Source organism: Salvia splendens, chromosome 2 (assembly GCF_004379255.2).
Source record: "Salvia splendens isolate huo1 chromosome 2, SspV2, whole genome shotgun sequence".
NCBI classification, from domain to species: domain Eukaryota; kingdom Viridiplantae; phylum Streptophyta; class Magnoliopsida; order Lamiales; family Lamiaceae; genus Salvia; species Salvia splendens.
This window is the reverse complement of record NC_056033.1, coordinates 7371213-7394828: the sequence shown is the minus strand read 5'-3', so window position 1 is coordinate 7394828 and position 23616 is coordinate 7371213. Positions and strand designations below refer to the sequence as shown.

At 36.4% G+C, this 23616-nt stretch overlaps 1 protein-coding gene across 1 annotated transcript; it reads right to left on the bottom strand.

Annotated features, from left to right (window-relative positions):
* Positions 1-14579: 14579 nt before the first annotated feature.
* Positions 14580-17209, bottom strand: LOC121760425. Its single transcript, XM_042156098.1, has 5 exons — positions 16902-17209; positions 16678-16755; positions 16518-16597; positions 16109-16311; positions 14580-14834 (listed from the first exon to the last, which is right to left on the bottom strand). Exons 1-5 carry the CDS (start codon positions 17081-17083, stop codon positions 14748-14750), a joined length of 630 nt encoding a protein of 209 aa, XP_042012032.1. The 5' UTR covers positions 17084-17209; the 3' UTR covers positions 14580-14747.
* Positions 17210-23616: the final 6407 nt, after the last annotated feature.

Sequence of the window (23616 nt, the reverse complement as noted above, 5' to 3'; positions counted from 1 at the left end):
TTTGTGGACGACACTAGTTTAATGAAAAATTAAAAAGTAAAAGAAAGTATTATAAAATAGATAAAGTAGAAGAGTGAAAGAGAAAAAGTAAGAGAGAAATTGAAAAAGTGAATAAAGTATTAAAAAAATTATTTAAGAAATAAAACTATTTTTTTGGACATTTTAAAATGATAAAATGATAATTTGTCGTTGACGGATGGAAATATAGTACAGGACTTTAGTTATAGGAGTATATGCAAAAAATAAGATATCAAGATAACGGGTTAAAATGGAAAAAGAATTGGAAATTGAATTATTATGAGATGGGTGAAAGTTTTATTTTGTGAAGACCTCCGCTCGGGTCCCTCTCCTTTTGTTGAATTGAAGAATTTGAATTCGGTGCAAAAAATGTAGCCCAATATTAATTTTGAATTTAGTTTTAATAAAGGTTGGACTTCATTTGGGCTTGTATTTTGTGTAGCCCATGTGTATCTTAATTGGACCTGACCCAATTCACTCACCTTCCACTCCAGATACCGCCACGTGCCCCTCTCACTCGGATCCTTGTCTCCAGCCGTTGGATCCAGGTTTGTGTTTGTTATGAGAGTGAGACTCTTGGCTTCACTTATTCTTATTCTACACTTTACACACACTCTCTCTCTCAGACGCTCTCTTTCGCTCTCTCTTTTCTTCTTCCTTCTCAGACGGTTCCTCGTCGGTTTCTGAGTGGTTTCTCTTGGTAGGAAGGGCTGTAGGTCTTGCTACAGTAACTGTGGAAGCAACTACTTCGGTTGCTGAGTAGTTGGTGAACTAGGGTTTTGTTCTGGAGTGTATTCTGAGAGGTTTTCGGTTCTTGAACGGTTAGATCCGGTAGTTAGGGGTTGTGTTGGCCTGGAATCGGGAGTGTGAGGTGATTCACCGGTTGATTCGGCGGTACTCCTTTGGGTCTAAGTTCTGGAGAATAGGCTAGAGCCTTCGGCGGGTGCCTGAGCCTGATACTTGTTTCCTTCGTGTTCTTTCTGTACCTTTGATGTTCTTGTGATACTGCTTTAGATCCGAGAGGATCATCTTGTGTATTACTAACGTTCTACTTGAGTGTGCAGGTGAATGATGCTTTGACCAGGAAATGAGGCTTAGTTCTAGTTGTAATAGCTAGGCTCCTATTTCTGTATTCAAGTGTTTGTAATTCTTGAATTGTAAATCAGTCACTTGGTTGGAGTTTGACTGAGCTCCTTGTACAAGAACAAAGAGGACTTGGTAATTAGTGAATCCAATCTAAGTCTGATCCCTACAGTGGTATCAGAGCCACGGGGGGACTAGATTGGCACGCCAAGTCGCGTAAGGAGGTGGGCAAGTGGAATCCTCCTTCGAGTGGGGATTCACTCTGGTAAATTGGCTTTGACCCGCTTGTTTTACTGTTTTCTGTTGTAGTGCCACATTAGGCTTGGGTTATTGCTGCTGGTAGATAGTTCTTGGCAAGAACTTAGGGCTTATCTGCTTTCTTGTGCTTTGTTGTTGCTTCTGCTGTTGCTTTGTGCTGCTTTGGGTATCTGACCTCACTTCACTTGGCCACCAAGCACTGATACTGCCAAAGTGACCCCCTGCGCCCTCCAAGAGTGAGTGATTGCGAACTGGGATAGCCTTTGCCAGTGTGCTCGTGACAGTCAGGGAATTGAGGCTGTTTGTCTGTGAGAAAGTGTGTTCTATGTGTTTCTTGCTCTATGTTTGTGTGCTTTAAGGTCTGTAAGGCTCTCTGTGTTTGTCTTGCTGCCTGTGCCTGTGTTAAGATTCTTGCAAAAATGACTCAGCCTGTGGGTTTGATCCATTTCAATGGTAAAAATGATTTTGTGATCTGGAAACAGAAAATGAAGTGTGTTTTGATTCAACAAAAGGTTTTTAAAGTTGTTGATGGTTCTTTGCCTGAGGATACTGCTCAGGACAAAATTGATGAGATGAATGAGTTGGCTAGAGCCACTATTGTGTTAAATCTGTCTGATTCTGTGATTAGGAAAGTTGATCATATTGAATCTGCCTCTGAAATGTGGAAAAATCTTCATACTCTGTATACAGAGACTTCTATGTCCTCTAGAATGTATCTGCTTGAAAAATTGTTCAAATTTAAGCTTGATTTAACTAAAGACATTGATGACAACATTGATAGATTTCAGAAGCTTGTGCAAGATATTAAGAGATCTGGTGATAAAACTATAGATGAATACACAAGTATAGCTCTAATGAATGCCATACCTGATTCCTATAGTGATGTTAAATCTGCCATTAAGTATGGCAGAGACACTGCCCCTCTGGACCTAATTATTAGCTCCCTAAAATCTAAAGAACTTGAACTAAGGGAAAGGGCAGCTGATAAGAGTGCTTTTAATAGGGCCCTTAATGTGAGAGGTAGATCTCAAACTAGAGGGGGTAAGGACTCTAATAATGCTTCAGGAACCAGCTCTAATTCCAAGAAAAAGAATAGATCTAGGTCTAATAGTAGGGATCCTAAATCTTTCAGGAAGTGTTACAATTGTGGGGAGGTTGGGCACTATAAAAAGGAATGCACTAAGCCTAAGAAGAAGAAAAACCCCAATAATGACACTTAGTTGGAAAATCTTGTCAATGTGGCTAAATATGAAGCTGGAAATGAATGTGTTTTCATGGTGCATGATTTGCTACTTACTAATGCTTCCCCTGCATGTCCTTTCAATTCAAATGATTGGCTCTGTGATTCAGGATGTACATATCATGTCAGTCCTTTTAAAGAAGTTTTCTCTGAACTAAAGCCTGTTACTAACACCTATGTATCTATGGCTGATGATAAAAAGTATGAAATACATGGTATAGGCACTGTCTGCTTAAAATTTGATAATGGCTTTGTGCTCAGTTTGAAAAATGTCAGATATGTACCTGATTTGTGCTATAATTTGATGTCCTGCACTGCTTTAGAGGCTGCTGGTATGGGGGGGAAGTGGGGGGATGGATGCATGAAAATTTGCAAAGGATCCATGTGTCTCTTCAAGGCTAGAAAGAAATGTGGCCTGTATGTTTGTAATGTTGTGCCTCTGTCATGTGCAAATGCTTATGCTAATGTTGTTAAAAGTGATAAAACTATGTTGTGGCATGAGAGGTTAGGACACATGAGTGAAAAAGGCTTGAATATACTGAAAAAACATGCAATGCTGACTGATTCTGATGTGCAAGGCAGCCTGCCTTTTTGTGACACATGTGTGCTGGGTAAACAACACAGGGTTTCTTTTCCATCTCCTGTGCCTGTCAATGTGAGCAAATGTGTTCTTGAGTACTTGCATATAGATGTGTGGGGCCCTGCCTCAGTATCTTCTCACTCTGGTTCTGTTTATTTTCTATCTATAATTGATGATTACTCTAGGAAGGTTTGGTGCTTTCTTATGAAACACAAATATGATGTCTTTGAGAGATTTAAAACCTGGAAATTATTGATAGAAGCTCAGACATGTAAGAAGATAAAAGCTATCAGAACTGATAATGGCCTTGAATTCTGCAATAAAAATATTGATGACTTATGTGCTGCTAATGGTATTAAGAGACATAAGACTGTCCCTAACACACCTCAACAAAATGGGGTGGCTGAGAGGATGAATAGGACTTTACTTGAAAAAGTGAGGTGTATGCTTGCAAAATCTGGTTTGTCAAAAAGGTTTTGGGGTGAAGCTCTATTAACTACTGCTTATCTGATCAATCTGTCTCCTTCTGTGCCTTTAAATGGTCAGTGTCCTGAGCATGTGTTCACTGGTAAAAATCTGACTCTTTCTCACCTAAGGGTTTTTGGCTGTACTGCTTTTGTGCATACTAAGTCTGATAAACTTGAGCCTAGGTCTAGGAAAGGTGTTTTTCTTGGATATCCTGAGGGTGTTAAGGGTTATAGAGTCTGGCTGAGAGATGAACCAGGGTTTAAGGTCATTATAAGCAGGGATGTTGTCTTTAATGAGACTGAATTCCCTTGCCTGAAACTGACCTCTGACTCATCTCTACCACCTGAGGACAGTGAACCTCTTATGGAGGAAGAGTCCTCAATCCCACTCACTGATGTGGAGAATCAAGATGATACTCCAAGTGAGGTGGAGCAGCCTTTCTGGCATACTTATCCAGCTCTTACATCTGATGACACACCCAATGGAGGAGATTTGGTTGTTGATGTGCCCCATAATGATAATGACACTGATGTGCATGCTAGTCCTGTTAGGCAAAATTCTCCTGTTCAGAATATTATACATAGTCCCTCTGGTGTGCAAGATGCTATTGCTGAAACTGACTTGAGTGATTATGTGCTTTCTAGGGATAGGGCTAGGAGACAAAATGTGCCAAAACCTCACAAATATGTTGGTTTGATTGCTCTTATTAATCTTGCTTTTAATGTACATGAATCTGATGGGGATGAACCCCAGTCTTATAAGCAGGCTACCAAGTCTAAGTTTTGGAATCAGTGGCATAAAGCCATGTTAGAGGAGATGCATTCCCTCAAAGTAAACTTTACCTGGATTTTGGTTCTTTTGCCCCCTGGTGCTTCTGTGGTTGATTGCAGATGGTTATACAAGTTAAAAACTGAGGTGGAGGGCCTTAGGTACAAGGCTAGACTAGTTGCAAAAGGGTTTACTCAACAAGAGGGGTAGATTACACTGAAATTTTTGCTCATGTGGTTAAATTTACTACTGTCAGATTGATGCTTGCCTTATGTGCTCACTTTAACTGGGAATTGAAGCAAATGGATGTTAAAACTGCTTTCTTGCATGGTGATTTAGATAAGCCTATCTATATGAAACAGCATGAAGGCTTTGTTGATCCTAAGTTTCCCAATCATGTTTGCTTGCTAAAAAAGGCCTTGTATGGGCTGAAACAGTCACCAAGGCAGTGGAACATCAAGTTTAATAGTTGTATGCACAAATTAGGCTTTGTAAGAAGTACTTTTGATGCATGCCTGTATGTTAAGAATCTTAAGACTCCTGTGCCTGTTTTCTTATTATTGTATGTTGATGACATGCTCATTATGGGTCCCTGTTTGAAGACCATCAAGTCTGTGCAGTCTGCTCTAAGTGAAAATTTTGATATGAAGGATCTTGGTGATGCTCAAGAAATCTTAGGGATAAATATTTTCAGAGATAGAAAGAGTTTTACCCTTGTGTTGCATCAAGAACCTTATGTGAACAAAGTACTTAGAAAATTTAACATGTTTGATGCAAAATCTACTTCAGCTCCCTTGGCTGCCCATTTTGTGTTGAGTAAAGATCAATGCCCTCAAACTAAGTCTGATATAGATGCTATGAAGAGGGTTCCTTATGCAAATGCTATTGGTTCTGTGATGTATTTGATGGTAAGCACTAGGCCTGATATTGCCTATGCAGTTTCATGCCTTAGTAGATATATGTCAAATCCTGGATCTGTGCATTGGGAGGCCTTGAAATGGCTCCTTAGATATCTTAAGCATACTGCTAAGTATGGTTTGTGTTATTCTAAATGTGATGAAGGAGTTAACTTAACTGGTTTTGTGGACTCTAACTATGCTAATGACAGGGATAAGAGGAAGTCAACTACCTCCTATGTGTTTACTGTCTGCAGGTCTTGTGTTAGTTGGAAATCTCAATTGCAGCATATAGTGGCCTTATCCACTACTGAGTCAGAATATATTGCTATTACAGAAGCAATGAAAGAGGCAATTTGGTTGAAGGGAGTACTCTCTGAACTCAAGTTTGTGAAGTTATCTCCTACTGTGTTTTCTGATTCTCAGTCTGCAATTCAGTTATGCAAGAACCCTGTTTTCCATGATAGAACAAAACACATTGATGTTAGGTTTCATTACATTAGAGACATTGTAGGAAAAAGGTGAAGTGTTTCTTCAAAAGGTGCATACAGACAAAAATCCTGCTGATATGGGCACCAAAAGCTTACCTGTTGAAAAACTTATTTTCTGCATAAAGTTTTTGTATTTTGATCTAGGTTAGGATGCATGTCCCGGGGAAAAGTCCTCAGTCATCTTATCTACTGTGGTAAGGGTGATAGGTGACTTGAGGCAATAAGCCCTCTTAGACTAATGGGTTTTCATACCCTCTGGTGTCTAGAGGCAGTGTGGTGGTTCCTAATATTCCAGTGGACTTTGTCCTTTGGGGCTGAGGGGACTGCCATGTTGGCTGTGATGACATACACCTTAGCCGGGTTGGTTCAGGCTGGTTTTCCAGAATAAAGTCCAAGGTGGAGTATGTTGAATTATTGGTGGACTTCATTTGGGCCTGTATTTTGTGTAGCCCATGTGTATCTTAATTGGGCCTGACCCAATTCACTCACCTTCCACTCCAGATACCGCCACGTGCCCCTCTCACTCGGATCCTTGTCTCCAGCCGTTGGATCCAGGTTTGTGTTTGTTATGAGAGTGAGACTCTTGGCTTCACTTATTCTTATTCTACACTTTACACTCTCTCTCTCTCTCAGACGCTCTCTTTCGCTCTCTCTTTTCTTCTTCCTTCTCAGACGGTTCCTCGTCGGTTTCTGAGTGGTTTCTCTTGGTAGGAAGGGCTATAGGTCTTGCTACAGTAACTGTGGAAGCAACTACTTCGGTTGCTGAGTAGTTGGTGAACTAGGGTTTTGTTCTGGGGTGTATTCTGAGAGGTTTTCGGTTCTTGAACGGTTAGATCCGGTAGTTAGGGGTTGTGTTGGCCTGAAATCGGGAGTGTGAGGTGATTCACCGGTTGATTCGGCGGTACTCCTTTGGGTCTAAGTTCTGGAGAATAGGCTAGAGCCTTCGGCGGGTGCCTGAGCCTGATACTTGTTTCCTTCGTGTTCTTTCTGTACCTTTGATGTTCTTGTGATACTGCTTTAGATCCGAGAGGATCATCTTGTGTATTACTAACGTTCTACTTGAGTGTGCAGGTGAATGATGCTTTGACAAGGAAATGAGGCTTAGTTCTAGTTGTAATAGCTAGGCTCCTATTTCTGTATTCAAGTGTTTGTAATTCTTGAATTGTAAATCAGTCGCTTGGTTGGAGTTTGACTGAGCTCCTTGTACAAGAACAAAGAGGTCTTGATAATTAGTGAATCCAATCTAAGTCTGATCCCTACAAAGGTCAATATAAGGATTTCTATTCCATAATTTATGAACCCAGCCCATTTAAGAAAACTGGTCAACAGTCAACACTACATTATCCAACCATCATCAACAATTATTAGGAAAAAGGAATCACTATTTTATCAAATATGTTCGATCAGAGATTTCCTATTTTCTTCGATTGAATTTGTGTACCAAGGATTCTTCATGTTTAATACCGAAAGTGGTGGATTAAACTGTATGATTCATTAAAAAAACTAGAACGAATCACGCAACATGTTACTTTTCTAACTGCTGTGTTTAATTTCTCAACATGAAATATGAATTACTATGAATCTAGCTAGATCATATTCATAGTACTCCCTTCATTCTAACTAAATTGAGTCGTATTCTATTTTTGGATGTCCCAATTAAGTTGAATCATTTTAATTTTTTGATAAAAAACAAAACATCCAATCACTATTACGTTATCCCATCATCTACTTAATTTGATATCTCTTTATCTTTCCCACTTTATTTACTATCTCCTACTTTTCAACAACCATCTTCGTACTTAAAAATTTTGATTCAACTTTGTTAGAAAGGAGGGAGGGAGTATTATTTTTTAGAGTGATTAGATAAGGATAAGAATTGGTAATAAAAAGTTAATGCAACAGTTGTAGCATTTCCAAATTGTTGAAGCATCCTGACACATTTGAGATGCATCCCTACGACATTATATTCACTCTTTTATAAATGTCGAAGTAGACTTGTTCCAACATCGGGAGATTAACCTTTGAGCATTCAAAAGCAAAAAAACCCTCATAGCTAAAGCTAGTAAGCAAAGGAGCAGAAATCTCTTCCATTCTCATCTCTTGATGGAAATACGTTGGTACCATCTATAATATGAAGAAACCTAAGCCTAGGAGCCTTGACGACAACCCCAGAAACATTACACCCTCGCAGAGTAAGCTTCTCCAGCTCCGGAAAACCCGAAAATTGCTCATCCGAGATAGTACAATCACCGCTGAATACATAGCTTTCAAGATAAAGGGTTTTCAAATGTGGGAAAGAAAACTGTTGTGGTAAAGAATAAACCAAATAATAATAACTCAGTTTACTATTAACCCAAAATGAAAATACTACATGTACTTCACGATAATGGAAATAACGTGCTTCACTAAGTCAATGGATCTCAAATGTGTTAGTATGCTTCGCCAGTTTGGAAATGCTACCACTGTTGCATTGACTTTGGACACCCTCGAGGTATTATAAATTCCTATATATACGAATAAATCAAAATTCAAAATAGAAAACTCACTTGCTGATTCTTGGCGCATAGTTCAATCAGATAAACCTAGGAAATCTAATTAACAAACATATGGAGTAACTAAAACTCAATTTTCGAATCTAGTCTATATATCTTTTGTGTTAGCTATCGATATTTATTCTAATTACTTGAATGCTTGTTTGAAACTGAAAGGTGATTAAATCGGATGGTGGTTTCATTGAGCAAAGCCCTTCTCCATTTCCCAACATGAAACGTCTGAAATTGATCAAAGGGCGTTGGGATATTTCTACAGTGCTACAATGCGTGATGAATTATTTGACTGCGGAAACTTTGCATTGTGACTCATTGACGGCGGAGGTTCCTCACGGTGTGGATGTGGTTGAACACAATTTGTCCGACGGTTTTGATGGCGGCGCTGATTTACTTCAACTACTTCAGCGTATGTTTGAATAGAAGATGAAACATCATCTTGGAAAGATAGTTGAATCAAAGTTCTATGGTTCAAATTTTTATATAAAAAATCTTTGCAATATTCGTCTCTTTTTTTTATTGACCTCGTATTTTTTTTCTCTGAGACGACTTCTCAATCAGAAAAATATTGGTGGCTCTTTTCTTTTAAGTAAGTACTCCCATACTGAGTTTGGTAGAAACTAGAAAATATAAAACTAGTAATTTGGTGTACAACTTCTATTTTAGAGACAAAATTTATACTTATATACTACTGTTTGCATACTGCAAATTCAAAGTTGACCATCAACTTATTTCTAATAATACAACTGTAGTAGTATTATTTAGCTAATTTTTATATCAAGGATTCGTCCATTTTTTTGATGATTTTGATGATCATCATATGTTAACTCTTTTGGTATAAAATTTGAATGCGTTGATCCTATTCTATTTTCTGGACAAATAATAAGTACACACTTGCATGATAATGGGAACAACGTGCTTCACTGAAAGTCAATAGGAGAAAAAAAAATTAATTATTTTTCAAATAGGGACGCCATGAAACAGTCACATATATTATGAAGAAGATCAATGCACTTACTCTTGTAAGCACCGATCCCTCCGCCTCCACGCGCGCTGCCGCCCTGATCTGACGCTCCCGCAGGCGCTCTTCACCTCCGAAACGCTCCGGGAGCTCGAGCTCAGGCAGTTCCGCTACGTGATTTGGACACCCAACCAGTTTTCATGTTTACAACATTTGAAAACACTTACTCTTGTAAGCACTGCGTTGGTCAGTATTGGTAGGTATTATTAACATCATTTTGTCTGAATTAATTAATTAAAGTCCTATTATAATTATTTAATTAAAGCGTTTTGTCCTAATCTAGTTCATATATTTTTCAGATAGGGGGTGTTATTTTTGCTTGAAGGAGCCGTTTTCGGGCTTGTCGGAGCTGGAGAAGCTTACTATAGGTCGGAGTTTGGTTTATGGGCTTATTGTGAAGGCTCCAAAGCTTAGAGTTCTTGAAATTATTGATCAAGAATATTCGTATTCGCATATGATGGTGGAGATTTATGCTCCGTTGCTTACTTCGTTTAGATATGAGGGATTTTTACCTTTGGTATATTCCAAGGTTAATCTCCCAATATTGGAGGAAGTTCATTTGAGCATTCACAAAAGGCAACAACAATTTTTTAGCTAATTCGATGAGGAAAGAATGCTTCTGATACGAGCCTCCTTCGTCTAGTTTAGATTTGTTCCTTCTTCATTTAATTAGTTTAGATTTATTAGGGTTTTGCATATCTTTGCTTCTGAATTGTGTTAGGATGCTTCAACAGCTTGGAAATGCTAAGATTGTTGCATTGTCTTTAGACACCCTTAAGGTACCTAATTTCTCTCTATCTCATAATATTACTCCGTTCATGAAAAATAATTTTGTTATTGCTTTTTGGTATCTGTCCATTAAAGCAAAAGTAACAATACTTTAATCATTTTTTCTCTTATTTCACTAACATACAATAATTAAACATATAATTTGTTTGTGTTTGGAAATGAATTAAGGTTCTTGAAATGGATGGTGGTTTGATTGAGCAAAGCCCTTGTCCTTTTCCCTACATGAAATGTCTGAAGATTATCAAACGGCGTCGGAAAATTTCTACAGTGCTACGGAGAGTGATGAACTTCTTGAATCGTTGGTGGTGGAGTTGCCACAAGGTGTGAATGTGGCTGAAAAGAGTTACCAAGAATTGTTTGAAGACGACAGCTATGAACAACAACTCAAACTGCTGTTTGGAGTCGAAGAGGAATGTTACGGACACCAGTTGTTACGGACGTCCTCCGTAACGTGACCGGATGGCGATCTTCGCGCGAGTTGCTGTGACCAAACCTTCGACGTGCTCGAAGGAAAGCTCACGATTTGCCGGTTCTCGGACGTTCTCCGATGAGCTGCAATAGGGAACGATAATATGCTCGTTGCACAAGTAAAATTTAGGGAAAATATTTCATTGATTCATTGATTGATTTCTTGATTGCTACAATGATATAATCTCTCCTATTTATAATACTAGAATACTACTACCCTAACTTATTGACTAAGAAACAAATATCTAAATATAAATTGGAAAGATATGGTAAATCAAATATGCAACTAAATAATTGGGATGTGATCGTATCAAGGAAGCATCATAGTCTCAATTCTCAAATATATGTGTTTGAATTATGTTACAATTTATAGATTCCAAACATTCATGATCTGGACTAATATTAATTTTATTATTATATTGGTTGGTATGTTTTATTCTAAGTTCTAACTCCGCACTAGAACTTGATTAGTAGTACTATGTTTTACTCATCAAGAAAAATATCAATAATAGTATAATTGGCTGACTTTAGCTTTAATTTAGAATTATATCTTTCATTCTTTGAAGTCGGGGAGTTAAAGTTATAGAAATAGTAGCTAGAATAATATGATTAATAATGATTTTAAATAAAGTTAAGTGGTGTAGGTTTAAGCGCAGGTCTGCATCTGCTGTTAATTTATGTGGAATAAATTAGTACAGTACTAAATTAAAAAGTTGGAATGGGTGGACAAGTATAGGTAAACTCATTGTGCCACGTTAGAAAATACTACTCCCTAGTAGAGTTGTCAAGTGGGCCGGACCGGTCCAGGCCCGCCTATATTGAGGTCCAGGCCCATGTCTGATCGGAGTGGGCTTTTTCTAATTTTGCTAAGTCCAGTCCGCCCCAGGCCCACTTGCCATGTAGGCCCGGAATGGGCTGAGCTGGGTTTTGTTTAAATTTTTTATTTATGTATAAATGTATTATATGTAAAAATAAAACATATACTCCCTCTGTCCACGAAAAATAAAACATATTAGGAGATGTATTATTAAATGTCATAATCCTTACCGATCACCAAATCAGTTAACTACTTAAAATCTTAAATTAAAATTTAGATTTAAAAAATGAAAGATCACTACGCTAATTATTCAAAAAGATAAAAATAGGGAAAAAAAGGTGTAGTTCGCATAATAAAACATGATAACAAAAAGGAAAAGCATACACTCGATAATGCAGATTTAGGTCTTAGGAAACATGTGAAATGGCTGTCGATTATACAGCTGGAGCATAAAGTGGACAATTAATTGCACGGGAAACATGTGCAAAATTCTATTCATCAATTATTTAAGTGAGCAAATTAAACAAACATTTTAATATAAAACTATCGATAAATATCAGCTTTAGTATTTGGAAACTAAACTGTTGCGATTAACGCCATATATATACCAAGAACTAAAGATAATTTTGTTAATTAATGTAAATCAATTCTGAACATATCGCAATTCTATATGTTTACATAAAGAGAATTGCATGAAACATGAAATATATAAGTATTTCAGTACACTTGTTTTATGCTTAAGTTAATTCAATGGTATACCGATGTCGATTCATTAATGTTATCTATTTTGTGGAAAATTTTGTTAAGTTATAAATGACAGCTGACTAATAGAGTAAGAGAAAATTATTGCGAGATTAATTTACTTTTTGATAATTTTACCTTTGTAATGATGTTCCGATGAAGCTATAATGAAGCAAGTTTTCTATGAAATCTCATCCTTGTGTGATTTTTAGTCCAAGCTGACAAATATCCTTAACTAATGACAGATTAATATACTTTTGGAAAATTTTACAGTTTATAATGATGTTCCGATGAAGCTATAATGAAGTGCGTTTTCTATGAAATTAAATATCGTCCTAAATTCTATATTTTTTTAATTCCAAATAAGATTTGCAATCAGTTGGACACAAAATTAAGTTGCTGTTTCATCCTATTTAAGGCTAAGGGGAAGACCAATAATTTCGGTTGTCACTTAAAAATAAAATTATTTCAACAAAACATTGCATTATTTTTATTCATTTTCCATCCTAACCTTTTTGTTTTAACTTGTTTCTATTCAAACCTTCTCAAGTAACGCCTTTAACTTCATGAATTTTTAATTTTTTTGCTAAGTTAGTTAGGAGTCAATTTCATCTCTTTAAATATATATGCATTGCGACAAGATTATTCAATCCGTGCACGTAATTTAGTTCATAAAATAGCACAGAAATAAAATTCAAAATTTTCCCATAATTCGGAATTGTCTGGGTAAAATATAAACAAAGAGTTAAAAAATTACTCGAAACGATACTTATCGCATACTTTCTTCATACTATTTGTTTATTGAAATCCAAATAAGTTCTACATGGATGTCTACAAAAAGAGGGGCCACTGAAGCATATCAATATTTATTTTTCGACAACGAAGTGTGATTGATAAATTTTATTCATATATGTCCCCACATACACAAACTACATCCTGCTTAAAACCTCCCATGTTAATGGATATTTTGTTGGTAATCGATCTTGCTCTAGTTTCACATAAAATTAAAACAAAGTATATTAATATAGCAAGAATTACTAATACTAATCTAGATTATAAATTTGTGTGGCTCAATTACGAAGAATCAAATGCTAAAATGAGGAATAGAAAGTAAGAAAAATGTAATTAAAAGTATCTTACATATACAAGGTTTGGTTGGAAGTTAGGTTGATGTTATCATGTAACAATGTAATATGATACCACTATTTCTTGGCTTTATATAAATAAAATTTTCAATAAGACAAAAACAAATCATCGAAAAACACGAGCTTCTATTATATATTAATAACCAAATACAGTATTGTCACTCTTAAAGACCTAATTTCAATAATTAAATTTCTCTACCTAACACTATGTAAGTTACAGCCCACGAGATTAAATTGAGAATGGTAGGTGGGTTTCTGAATCATCTTGTTTCTTTTTCCTTTTTGTACATCAATAATGCACCATTCTCAATAGTATATTATATATATATATATATATATATATATATATATATATATATATATATATATATATATATATATATATAGGGTTTTGATCTATGCAAAACTAGATTTAAATACAGAAACGCAGAACAATATCATAATTAGGGCACTTTTAGGTCATAATTAGGTAATTTTTAGGTCATGCTAACAAAGCATGACCTAAAACGATCTTAGCATGACATTAAACCCAAATATTATAATATGACCTAAAATTGCTTAATTATGACCTTCCGTGTTTTTGGTTAATTATTGACCATTAGATCATCTAATCCTAGGGCCAAGATTTGGTCTGCATTTCTGGATTTAAACAGATACTTATTTTGATCATCTCCCTATATATATATATATATATATATATATATATGATTATCTACACAAAGAAAGAGAATAAAAAAGTTCAAAATTCCAAATGTTCAAACTATATAATCCTATACATTTCAATAAACTTTTTAATCTCCAGCTGGATTTTGGCCAATTTGCATAGATTAAATATTGTTGTTAATATTGTTGATGGATTAATGAGACAAATCTGTCGTCCTGTTAGTACCATCAATATATAAAATATTATTCTAGAGGTCATTAATGAAGATTGTTGTTTCTAATATCTCATAATGGTATGAATGTTATGATGCACAATTAAATGCATTTCCTATTGAATGCACAGAAGCGAATAAAATGGGGTGATGTGGGGTACTTTATTTGAAATTAATTAGTGGATAAAATTAAACATCAACATCATGGAGTTCTCAGCAATATTTAATGCTTTAGTTTAAAAATAATTAATAAATATAAACTGTATTATTTATTAGTATTGTTAATTATATTAATCTTAATTGTAAATTGATTCTAGAATGTAAGCAATTTTGTATCTCAGACTTTGATATCATAAGCTGGAAGGAAACTGATAATTAAGAAAGAATTCAAATTCTTGAATAAAAGTACAGATGGTCCGAACAATTACTACATAAAAAGGGGGGAAAATGGGATTATTTTAAATTTCTTGAGTATATTTACAAATTATAACATCGAAAAGGGTAACCAAAATTGGTGTTTTAGCATAGAGAAAATGAATAAATTCAACTATTTTTCTTTTGCTGCAGCAGATCACTTTCTGCTTTGGCTGCGCATACAATGTCGTCCACATGATCTCCAGCTTCTTGGACCTGCAAAATTGATTCAATCACTTTTCATTAAGGTTTTGGCACAAATTGAATTTTATACTACAAAAAATAATTACTTGTCATACGCTAATAATCATGTGCAAAGTAATTTAAAACTAATTAACTGGCCACACTGGTTGATCAAAAATCAATGCAAAGTCCTACTAAATGATTTCCCCATATTAGTCTGAGCTGTACAAAATTGGTATCATTATTTTATTTTTTATGGTTTCTTGTAGTAGCAGCTAGCACATGACCAGCTTGAGAAAGACAGCATTGAATTATACAACTTGGGCAATAATTTAAAATGAGGAATCAGTCAAGATTTATAGAACAACGAGATAAGTACGAATTAATATTAATATCTTTTAAGAAAATAGACGTGAAATTATTTTTCATTAAAAAATTAACTTTATTACAATGAAATTATTTTTAATTGAGATGTGTTTCTTTGGCATGATTTGATTTGATAAACTGGAGTTAAAGATATAATAAAATATATAGTACTATAAGGAAAGAGAGATGTACATGAGTAATTAAGAGCATGAATAACGCGACGAGCCGGGCCGCAAATCGCGAGTCCCGGCCCGTCCTGCGCGTTGGAGGAGGAGGCGTCACGGCCTAGGCCGGTCCCGAGGCCGCGTTCCCGGCCTGGTGACTGTCCCGCGGCCCGGCCTGAGCGCGCGTTGGAGCTTCCGGGGCGACGAGCCGGGCCGCTACTGTTCATTAATTTTAAATTTTTTTTTTTGCATTTTTAAGTAGAAGAAGAAGAAGGGGGAGAGGGGGAAGAAGGAGGAAGAGGAAGAAGAAGGAGATGGAGAGGGACGACGTTTTTTTCATCAATTTTAATTTTTTTTTATTTTTTTTTGCATTTTTAAGAAGAAGAAGGAGATGGAGAGGGGAACGTGTTTTGCAGAATTTTAATATTTTTTTATTTTTTATTTTTGCATTTTTTTAATACTCTAATTTTTTGTATATTTTTTAGTTTATAAATTATTATTTTTGTATTAAAAATAAATTTCTCGTGTTATAATTGCTCAACGTATTCTATTTTACGAGGAAAATAAGTTGGAGTTGTGAATAATGTCATTTATTAGTTGCGACCTGCAGGGTTAGAGCAGTTGAGGCTTGGGCCGCAACTGTAGGGGAATGATGACGTGGAGGGAACTTGGGGCCGAAAATGGGGATGGGGTTATTCTTGCCCTAAGATGGTTGATATTTGCGGCTCATTTAACTTAGAACAAACGTCACAAAAGAAATTAAAATGGGAGTATTACCTTATCGATGACGTCATCAAGAGAGTCAGCCGTCTTGGCTGTTTTCTCGGCCAAACTTTCAACCTTCTCAACAAGATTACGCAGTTTGGATCCCTCGGGAAGATCGTCGGCAATGTCCTCGGCGATCTTGTCAACGGAATCCGCCACCTTCTCCACTGCCTCCACTATGTTCTCCACCGTTTGGACCGCGTTTTCAAGCTTGTCTGCACACCCAAAACAATTCTATTTCTCAGCATCGATAAGTCTACTATTAAATGTCCCATTTGAAATTACCATATATTTTTAAAAATATGTAGATCAAATATGGAATATATATTATTTTTATAATAAAATGAGAATGAAATGATTCAGTGAAATGGAGATTTAGCAAAAAAACTAAAAATGCAACTAGAGATTTTGAATTTCTTACTTTTAATCACCCATAAAGGCCCCCATTTGTTGGTGAAAAAGGGTAGAATAAATGACACTACTAGTCCAAGAATCCAGCTCCTGTTTCAACCCTTCTTCATTCAGAAAACAATAGAGAGAGAAAAGAAAAGAGAGAGAGCTCCGATTAGAGTTTTACTTACATGGGCTTTGAAGAAGGTGGTGGGCCAGCTGCAGGTGGAACTCCAGGTGCAGTGTTAGCACTCACAACAACAGATTTCCTGATTAAGAATCATACATATCAAAGTTAGAACCTGTGCTTACTCCAAACTGTTTGCAGTTTCACATATTTTTTAATTAATAAATGAATATAAATTTAAAGGTCGCGTTACAGTTTTAGACGTCTTTCTTATTACTTATTACACACCTGGTAGCATATCGAAGTACTGTTTTCTTGGCGGCCCAGAAGCTCAATTCATCGCTCCTGCGCTTGGAAACGGCTAATGTCGAGATGGGATTCCAAGAGAGAGCTTGAGACCTCGTACCCGAACCCGAAAAGACAGCGGAGTTGTGGGCGACGGCGATGGAGGAAGAGCTAGCCATTGACATTATTTAGCTTCGATATTAGCAGATTGAGTATGGATGACCGGATCTTAATTGGTTTGCTAAGGAAGATTATTGTGTTGGGGAAATGATGCTTATGGTTTTGGTCTTATTTTATAGGAGAGACTGAGATGAGAAACATGTTGAATATATATAATAAAAATAAATTGGTGGAGTTGTTACATAGTTGACTTGACAATTAGAAGCTGGAGAAGACGCGGTGGAAATGAAATAGAATTAGTCAATTAATTGTGGTTTTCGTATGTAGTAAATTAAAACTATTAGGTCATGTTTGGTTGACGGGAAAGTAAAGTTGACAAGGAAAATGATTCCTGAGAAAATGAATCCTGGAAATCTGATTCCTAATAACTTTACTTTCCTATGTTTGGAAAATATCAAGATTTTAAATTTTATACTATTTGATTTAAACACCAAACTAAAAATATACCCCTACTTATTACTATTTTTATTTATAAAAAAGAATAATAACATAAATTTTTAATAAATTATTAATTACAAATGATAATAATTATATTGTTATATTTATTATTAGTTTAAATATGCACTATTCATCTTAATATATAATAATATAATTATAATTATAGTTACGTGCAGTATTATAATCATAAATGATTATAATAATAAATATGATTATTATAATTATAATTATAATATTTACGGATAATATAATTGAATAAATTTTATAATTTAAAATTTCACTACGAATTTATTGATTAATTATTAATTTATAAAATAATTATTATTAATTATTATCGTATAATTTGTACTATTTTATAGTTATTTTTAATTATTTATTAAATTATTAATTATTATTATGATAATTACAAATATATATAAATATTATAATAATATAGTTATGATTAGGATTATATTAATTATAGTTATTTATTATACCGAAATTAAGTATGATTTATAATTTTATGTCATTTTTAATACATTGTAATAATAATAATAATAAACAATTGTATTAATAAAATTATACTTATATTGCATTAAATATGTAAGAATCCTAAAATATGGAAAAAGAATACCTAAGAAAAGTTAGGATTCATAATCCTGGAAAGTTGTACTAACTTTCCATGTTTTTGGATTTTGATTACTTTCCCAATTTGATTAAAAACCGAAACAAACACAAGAATTTAAAATTTAAGAAATCAAATTACTTTCCCAGACAGAATCCTGACAACTAAACATGACTTTAGTAGTATACTAAATAATTAATTGTGGAAATGAAACACATGATAGTTTAATTAAACAGTCAAAATTGAGGGGCTGGTCCACATGCTTTCCACTCATTGGTAAATTCAGAAGCGTGCTTCGCCTCTTTTTTTTTGCATGGAAACCTCGAGGAAATTATTAACCTATAGTATGTATTATTGACGGAAAATAATAATAAAAAAAGATAATTTTTAAAAAATAAAATAAAGGTGACATGAATGTGAATTGAGTTTAATTAATAGATAATCTTGTCATCATCTTGCTACCCAACGAAAATCTCACCCATTGATGGAGCTATGGTGAGGTGGGGCCATGGCCAACAATAATGTGAATTTTTCTAAAATTATTTTTATAAGTTTTTTTGTGATAAATATATAAAATCATGAATGCTTTTATTTATCATTTCTCAAAGATTAGTCAAGATATTGTTAAAATAATAACACTTGTTAAAATTATGATAAATTTGAGTTTAATTTGTTTTTTAATTTTAAAAAAATATTTGTTGAAGAAACTTGTGAAACAACCTTTTGGGCTATAAACGTGAAATGGCTTTCTGTAGTGTTTGTCTTCATCGGATCATAAAAAAGGTGCATGTCTTTTTTTTTTATAATTTATAGGTTTAAGTAGATAAATTGTTATTTAAAAAAAATCTTATTGTATCGGGTTTTCATCTTAGGGCATCCGGTGCGGATGTCCCGGCGGACATCCCCTCGGACATCCAAAAAACACCTCCTGCCACGTTATAAGAACTTCTCATTGCATTGCCACGTCATAAGGACTTTCCACTGCACAGTGGCGGACATCGCCAAGGACATCCCGACGGACTTCCCACAATAATAAAAAATTCACAAATTCACCAAATTAAACAATTTACGGAATTAAAATTTTGACACAAAACGGAGAAATTGCAACCACTTTATATTAAAAAAAACATACATAGTACAAAAAAACATACATAATTATTAAAAGTATTTATCTTCGCAAGAAAAGTATTTAGAGAGAGAGATACTGCTGGTTATTTTAGTGTAATTGGATTAACTTGATTGATCAATATTATCATAATGAGACACCATATAAGTTTGGAAGTGCAGAGTGCACACTTATTTGAATTCATTGTGATTAGACGGGGGTTCGGGGGCAGCGTCCCCGAGTTGCGGGGTCCAAGGGGCAGAGCCCTTGGAAATTTTTTATTTCCATTAAAGTTGTTGTGTAGAAAATTCATCCGAAAATATAATTTCTGATAGTCGAAGGACTGATTTGCAATTTTCGAAACTCCTTAAAAAACTGTTAAATTCACTTAAGAAATGGAAAAGACGCAATGCTTCGTGAAGGGACGCGATGTTTCGTTTCAGGCTGTATTTATAGAATTTTTGAAAAAAAAATAATCAAATAATCGGGACGTCCGCGCGGACGTCCGTGGGGGTCAACGCAATAGCGGACGTCCGCAAGGACGTCGTGACGGATGTCCCGGGAATGCCGCGGAACTCCGGTGTCCGCAGCGGACGTCCGTATCCGCGTCACCCTTGCACAATGACGGACGTCCGGCACGCCGGTCGGACGTCCGCCGGGACGGGCGCCATTGCGGATGCTCTTAGTCGATTAATGAACTTCTGTTTCCCCAACTTCAAAAATAGAAATAAAATTCAAGCTGATTTGGAATAAATTTCAAATAATCTAAAAATACGACCTAATATAATAACTTATCCACAAAACTCGAGAGAACAAGTTGGAGCTTATTTACTCAAATCTCCGCTCATTTAAAAAACATGAACTTGATTTTCCTTATAGAATGGATGAAATAAAAAACGTAAATCTGCCTACAATGATAGATGCGATAATTGATTGCACTATAGTCTATAGTATTATAGAGAATGCAATTATTTGTTTATATCAGTATATTTTTCAAAATTTATTAGAAATGGGCCACAATGATAGATGCGATAATTGATTGCACTATAGTCTATAGTATTATAAAGAATGCAATTTTTTGTTTATATCAGTATATTTTTCAAAACTTATTAGAAATGGGCATGGCCCATTTCTAATAAAACTACATCCAATTTGACATGATTCGTTTGTAAATGGGGAAATACATTCGACACAAGAAAATTATTAAGAAATCATGTTGGCCTTCAATATTTAAATCATTGTTATGTCACTGCTTGCCTAAACTGATATCTAATTGCTACCTTTCTAGTAATAATTGTTATTTATTTTATAAGTCATGTGTAATAATGGAGTGCTCATTTCAGTTGGAAGAAGCTCGGCTAGAAAGGAGTTCGGTAAGCTCGGCTTACCGAGCTGGAACTAGCCTGGAACTAGCCAAGAAGAAGAAGGCAGAAGTCGGTAAGCTCGGTATGGAAGCTCGGTAAGGAAGCTCGGCGTTGAGCTGGAATGAGCCGAGAAGGAAGAGTTCGGTTGTAAGCCGAGCCGAGAAGGAAGAGTTCGGTTGTAAGCCGAGAAGGAGTTCGGTATTGAGCCGAAGAAGGAGTTCGGTCTTGAACCGAGAAGGTAGAAGCAACCTAGCCGAACTAGCCGTTGGAGCAGCAGTTAATTAGCTGAGATGTAGCGGTTATTCTTCTTGCTTTCTTGATTCTTCTTGTAGTTAGTTAGTAGCAGTTGCTACGTGAATATAGAGCTTTAAATAGCTCACCGTGTATGTAGTTTAGAGTAGAGTTTAATCAATAAAGAGTTTTCCAGTTTTCTCTCCAAGATTATCATCTTCAATACTCAAAGTGTGAGTGTGTGTGTTTTCTGCATTGTGTGATCTCATACAACAGTGAGTGTGTGTGTGATCTTATTGAGTGTGTGTAAGCCTTGTGTGCGTAAATCCCAACAAGTGGCGCCGTCTGTGGGAAAGGGATATTGAAGCTGATTTGCAGAGGATCAAACGGTTTCAGAGATGGCAGCAAGGCTTGATGCAGAGAAGTTCACAGGCAAGAATGATTATGGCCTGTGGAAGATGAAGATGAAGGCGGTTTTAATTCAACAAGGCTTGGCGGCAGTTCTTGCAAAACCAGATGAGAAAGGAAAGGCTCCAGTGCTTGATGAAAAAGCTCAGGCAAAGATGGAGGAGATGCAGCTCAAGGCACATTCTGCAGTGATTCTGTGCCTTGGAGATAAGGTCTTGAGGGAAGTTCAAGAAGCCAAGACTGCGGTGGAGATCTTGGACAAGTTAGATGAAGTTTACTTGGCCAAATCCTTGGCTAACCGGCTGTATCTCAAGAAGAGGCTGTATGCCTATAGTTTTTCTGGAGATAGGTCCATCATTGAGCAGCTAGAGGAGTTCAACAAGATCATTGATGACCTGGGATCTGTTGATGTCAAGATCTCAGATGAGGATAAGGCCATTCTCACATTGAATGCCTTACCTAGCTCATATGACCAGCTAAGTGATGCAATTATCTATGGAAGAGATAAACCTATCACCTATGCAGAAGTCTATTCAGCCTTGATGGCCAAAGAACTCCAGAAGACAGCCAACAGAGGCTCTGCAAGCTCCAATGTTCAAGCTGCAGAGGCCTTGAATGTGAAGAAGTTCAAGAAGCAGAACTTCAAGAAGAAGTTTGAGGGCCCTAAACCCTCAAGTTCAGATGCTCAGAAGGAAACCAGAGCTTGCTATTGGTGCAAGAAACCTGGACATTTGAAGAAAGATTGTCATGCATGGAAGAGAAAGATGGCCTCAGAGGGACACAATCAATCTGATTGTGTGGAGAGTGCTGATCCCCCGGCTCAACTCATGAATATCAGTAATAGTGGGGTCAGTCATAGGTGGATTATGGACTCGGGGTGCAGCTTCCATATGTGCCCCAATAGAAGCTGGTTTCATGATCTTCAAGAAGCATCGGGTACAGTTGTTCTTGGTAATAACCACATTTGTCAGATCAAAGGAATAGGGAAGGTAAAGCTAAGCCTACAAGATGGCTCTATAAAGATCCTAACTGGGGTGAGGTATATTCCAGAAGTAAAGAGGAACCTCATCTCATTGGGAATGCTGGAACAGAAAGGGTTCACCATATTGATGAGTCAAGGAAAATTGTTTGTGAAATCTGGAGATGCAGTGATGATGAAGGCTGACAGAGAGCATATTCTCTATTATCTGAAGGCTAGGGCTGTTGATGGAGAAAGCAATGCAGTGTCAGATGATTCCATAATGCTATGGCACAAGAGATTGGGCCACCCAGCCGAAGGAAGCTTGAAAGAACTCATCAAGAAGGGTCTGATCTCTGGAGATTTCAACAAGATGGACCCCTGTGAGCAATGTATACTTGGAAAGGCTAAGAAGGCACCCTATCCTACAGGTATTCACTCTTCTACAGCCCCTTTAGACTACATACATAGTGATCTTTGGGGGCCTTCACCGGTGTGTTCAATTGGTGGAGGAAAGTATTATCTAGCTATTATTGATGACTATACAAGAAAGTTGTGGGTATATATTCTTAAAGAAAAATCTGAAACACTCACAAAGTTCAAGATATGGTGTAAGGAGGTTGAGCTAGAGAAGGGTAGAAGTGTTAAATGCTTAAGGACAGACAATGGCCTAGAGTTCTTGTCTGCTGAGTTTGATCTGTTTTGTAAAGAGAAGGGTATGAAGAGGCACCGGACTGTTCCTGGTAATCCTCAGCAAAATGGTGTTGTGGAGAGGATGAATAGGACAATCCTAGAGAGGGTGAGGTGCCTACTTCTTGGGTCTGGTTTGAGCAGCAGATTCTGGGGTGAGGCTGTGTATACAGCAGCCTATCTCATCAATAAATGCCCATCTACTGCCCTGAAATCTGAAACTCCTGATTACATGTGGTATGGAGCTCACAGTGACTACTCAAAATACAAGGTGTTTGGGTGTGCAGCCTATGCTCATGCTAGGCAAAGTAAGCTTGAAGCTAGGGCTCTGAAATGTATCTTGCTGGGGTATCAGAGAGGTGTTAAGGGGTATAGGCTCTGGTGTATTGAGCCCGGTAAGCAGAAGGTCTTGGTGAGTAGGGATGTGGTGTTCTTGGAGGATCAGATGCCATTCCTGAAAGATAAGCCGGACTCCAATGAAGATGAGGGTGATTTCTTCAAGGTGGAGCCTGTGGGGGTTGGCCTAGGAGCAGGTGGAGTCATTGACTCGGGGAGTGAGTCTGATTCAGATAAAGAAGAGGCTCCAACTCAGGGCAACCAGGCTGGTGAGTCTATATCAGACTCTATCAGGGACTATCAGCTTGCAAGGGACAGAGTTAGAAGAGAAACAAGGCCACCAACAAAGTTCTCTGATGTTGTGTATTATGCTCTGTGTGCAGCTGAAGGTATTGATGGTGCAG

What these genes read in the sequence shown, in the direction of transcription:
- LOC121760425 (XM_042156098.1), bottom strand. Translation starts at nt 17,083, where the DNA reads ATGTCAATGGCTAGCTCTTCCTCCATCGCCGTCGCCCACAACTCCGCT. An exon ending in CCACCTTCTTCAAAGCCCAT is followed by an intron (nt 16,598 to 16,677) that starts GTAAGTAAAACT and finishes GGGTTGAAACAG; the next exon opens with GAGCTGGATTCTTGGACTAG. An exon ending in TTGATGACGTCATCGATAAG is followed by an intron (nt 14,835 to 16,108) that starts GTAATACTCCCA and finishes TCAATTTTGCAG; the next exon opens with GTCCAAGAAGCTGGAGATCA.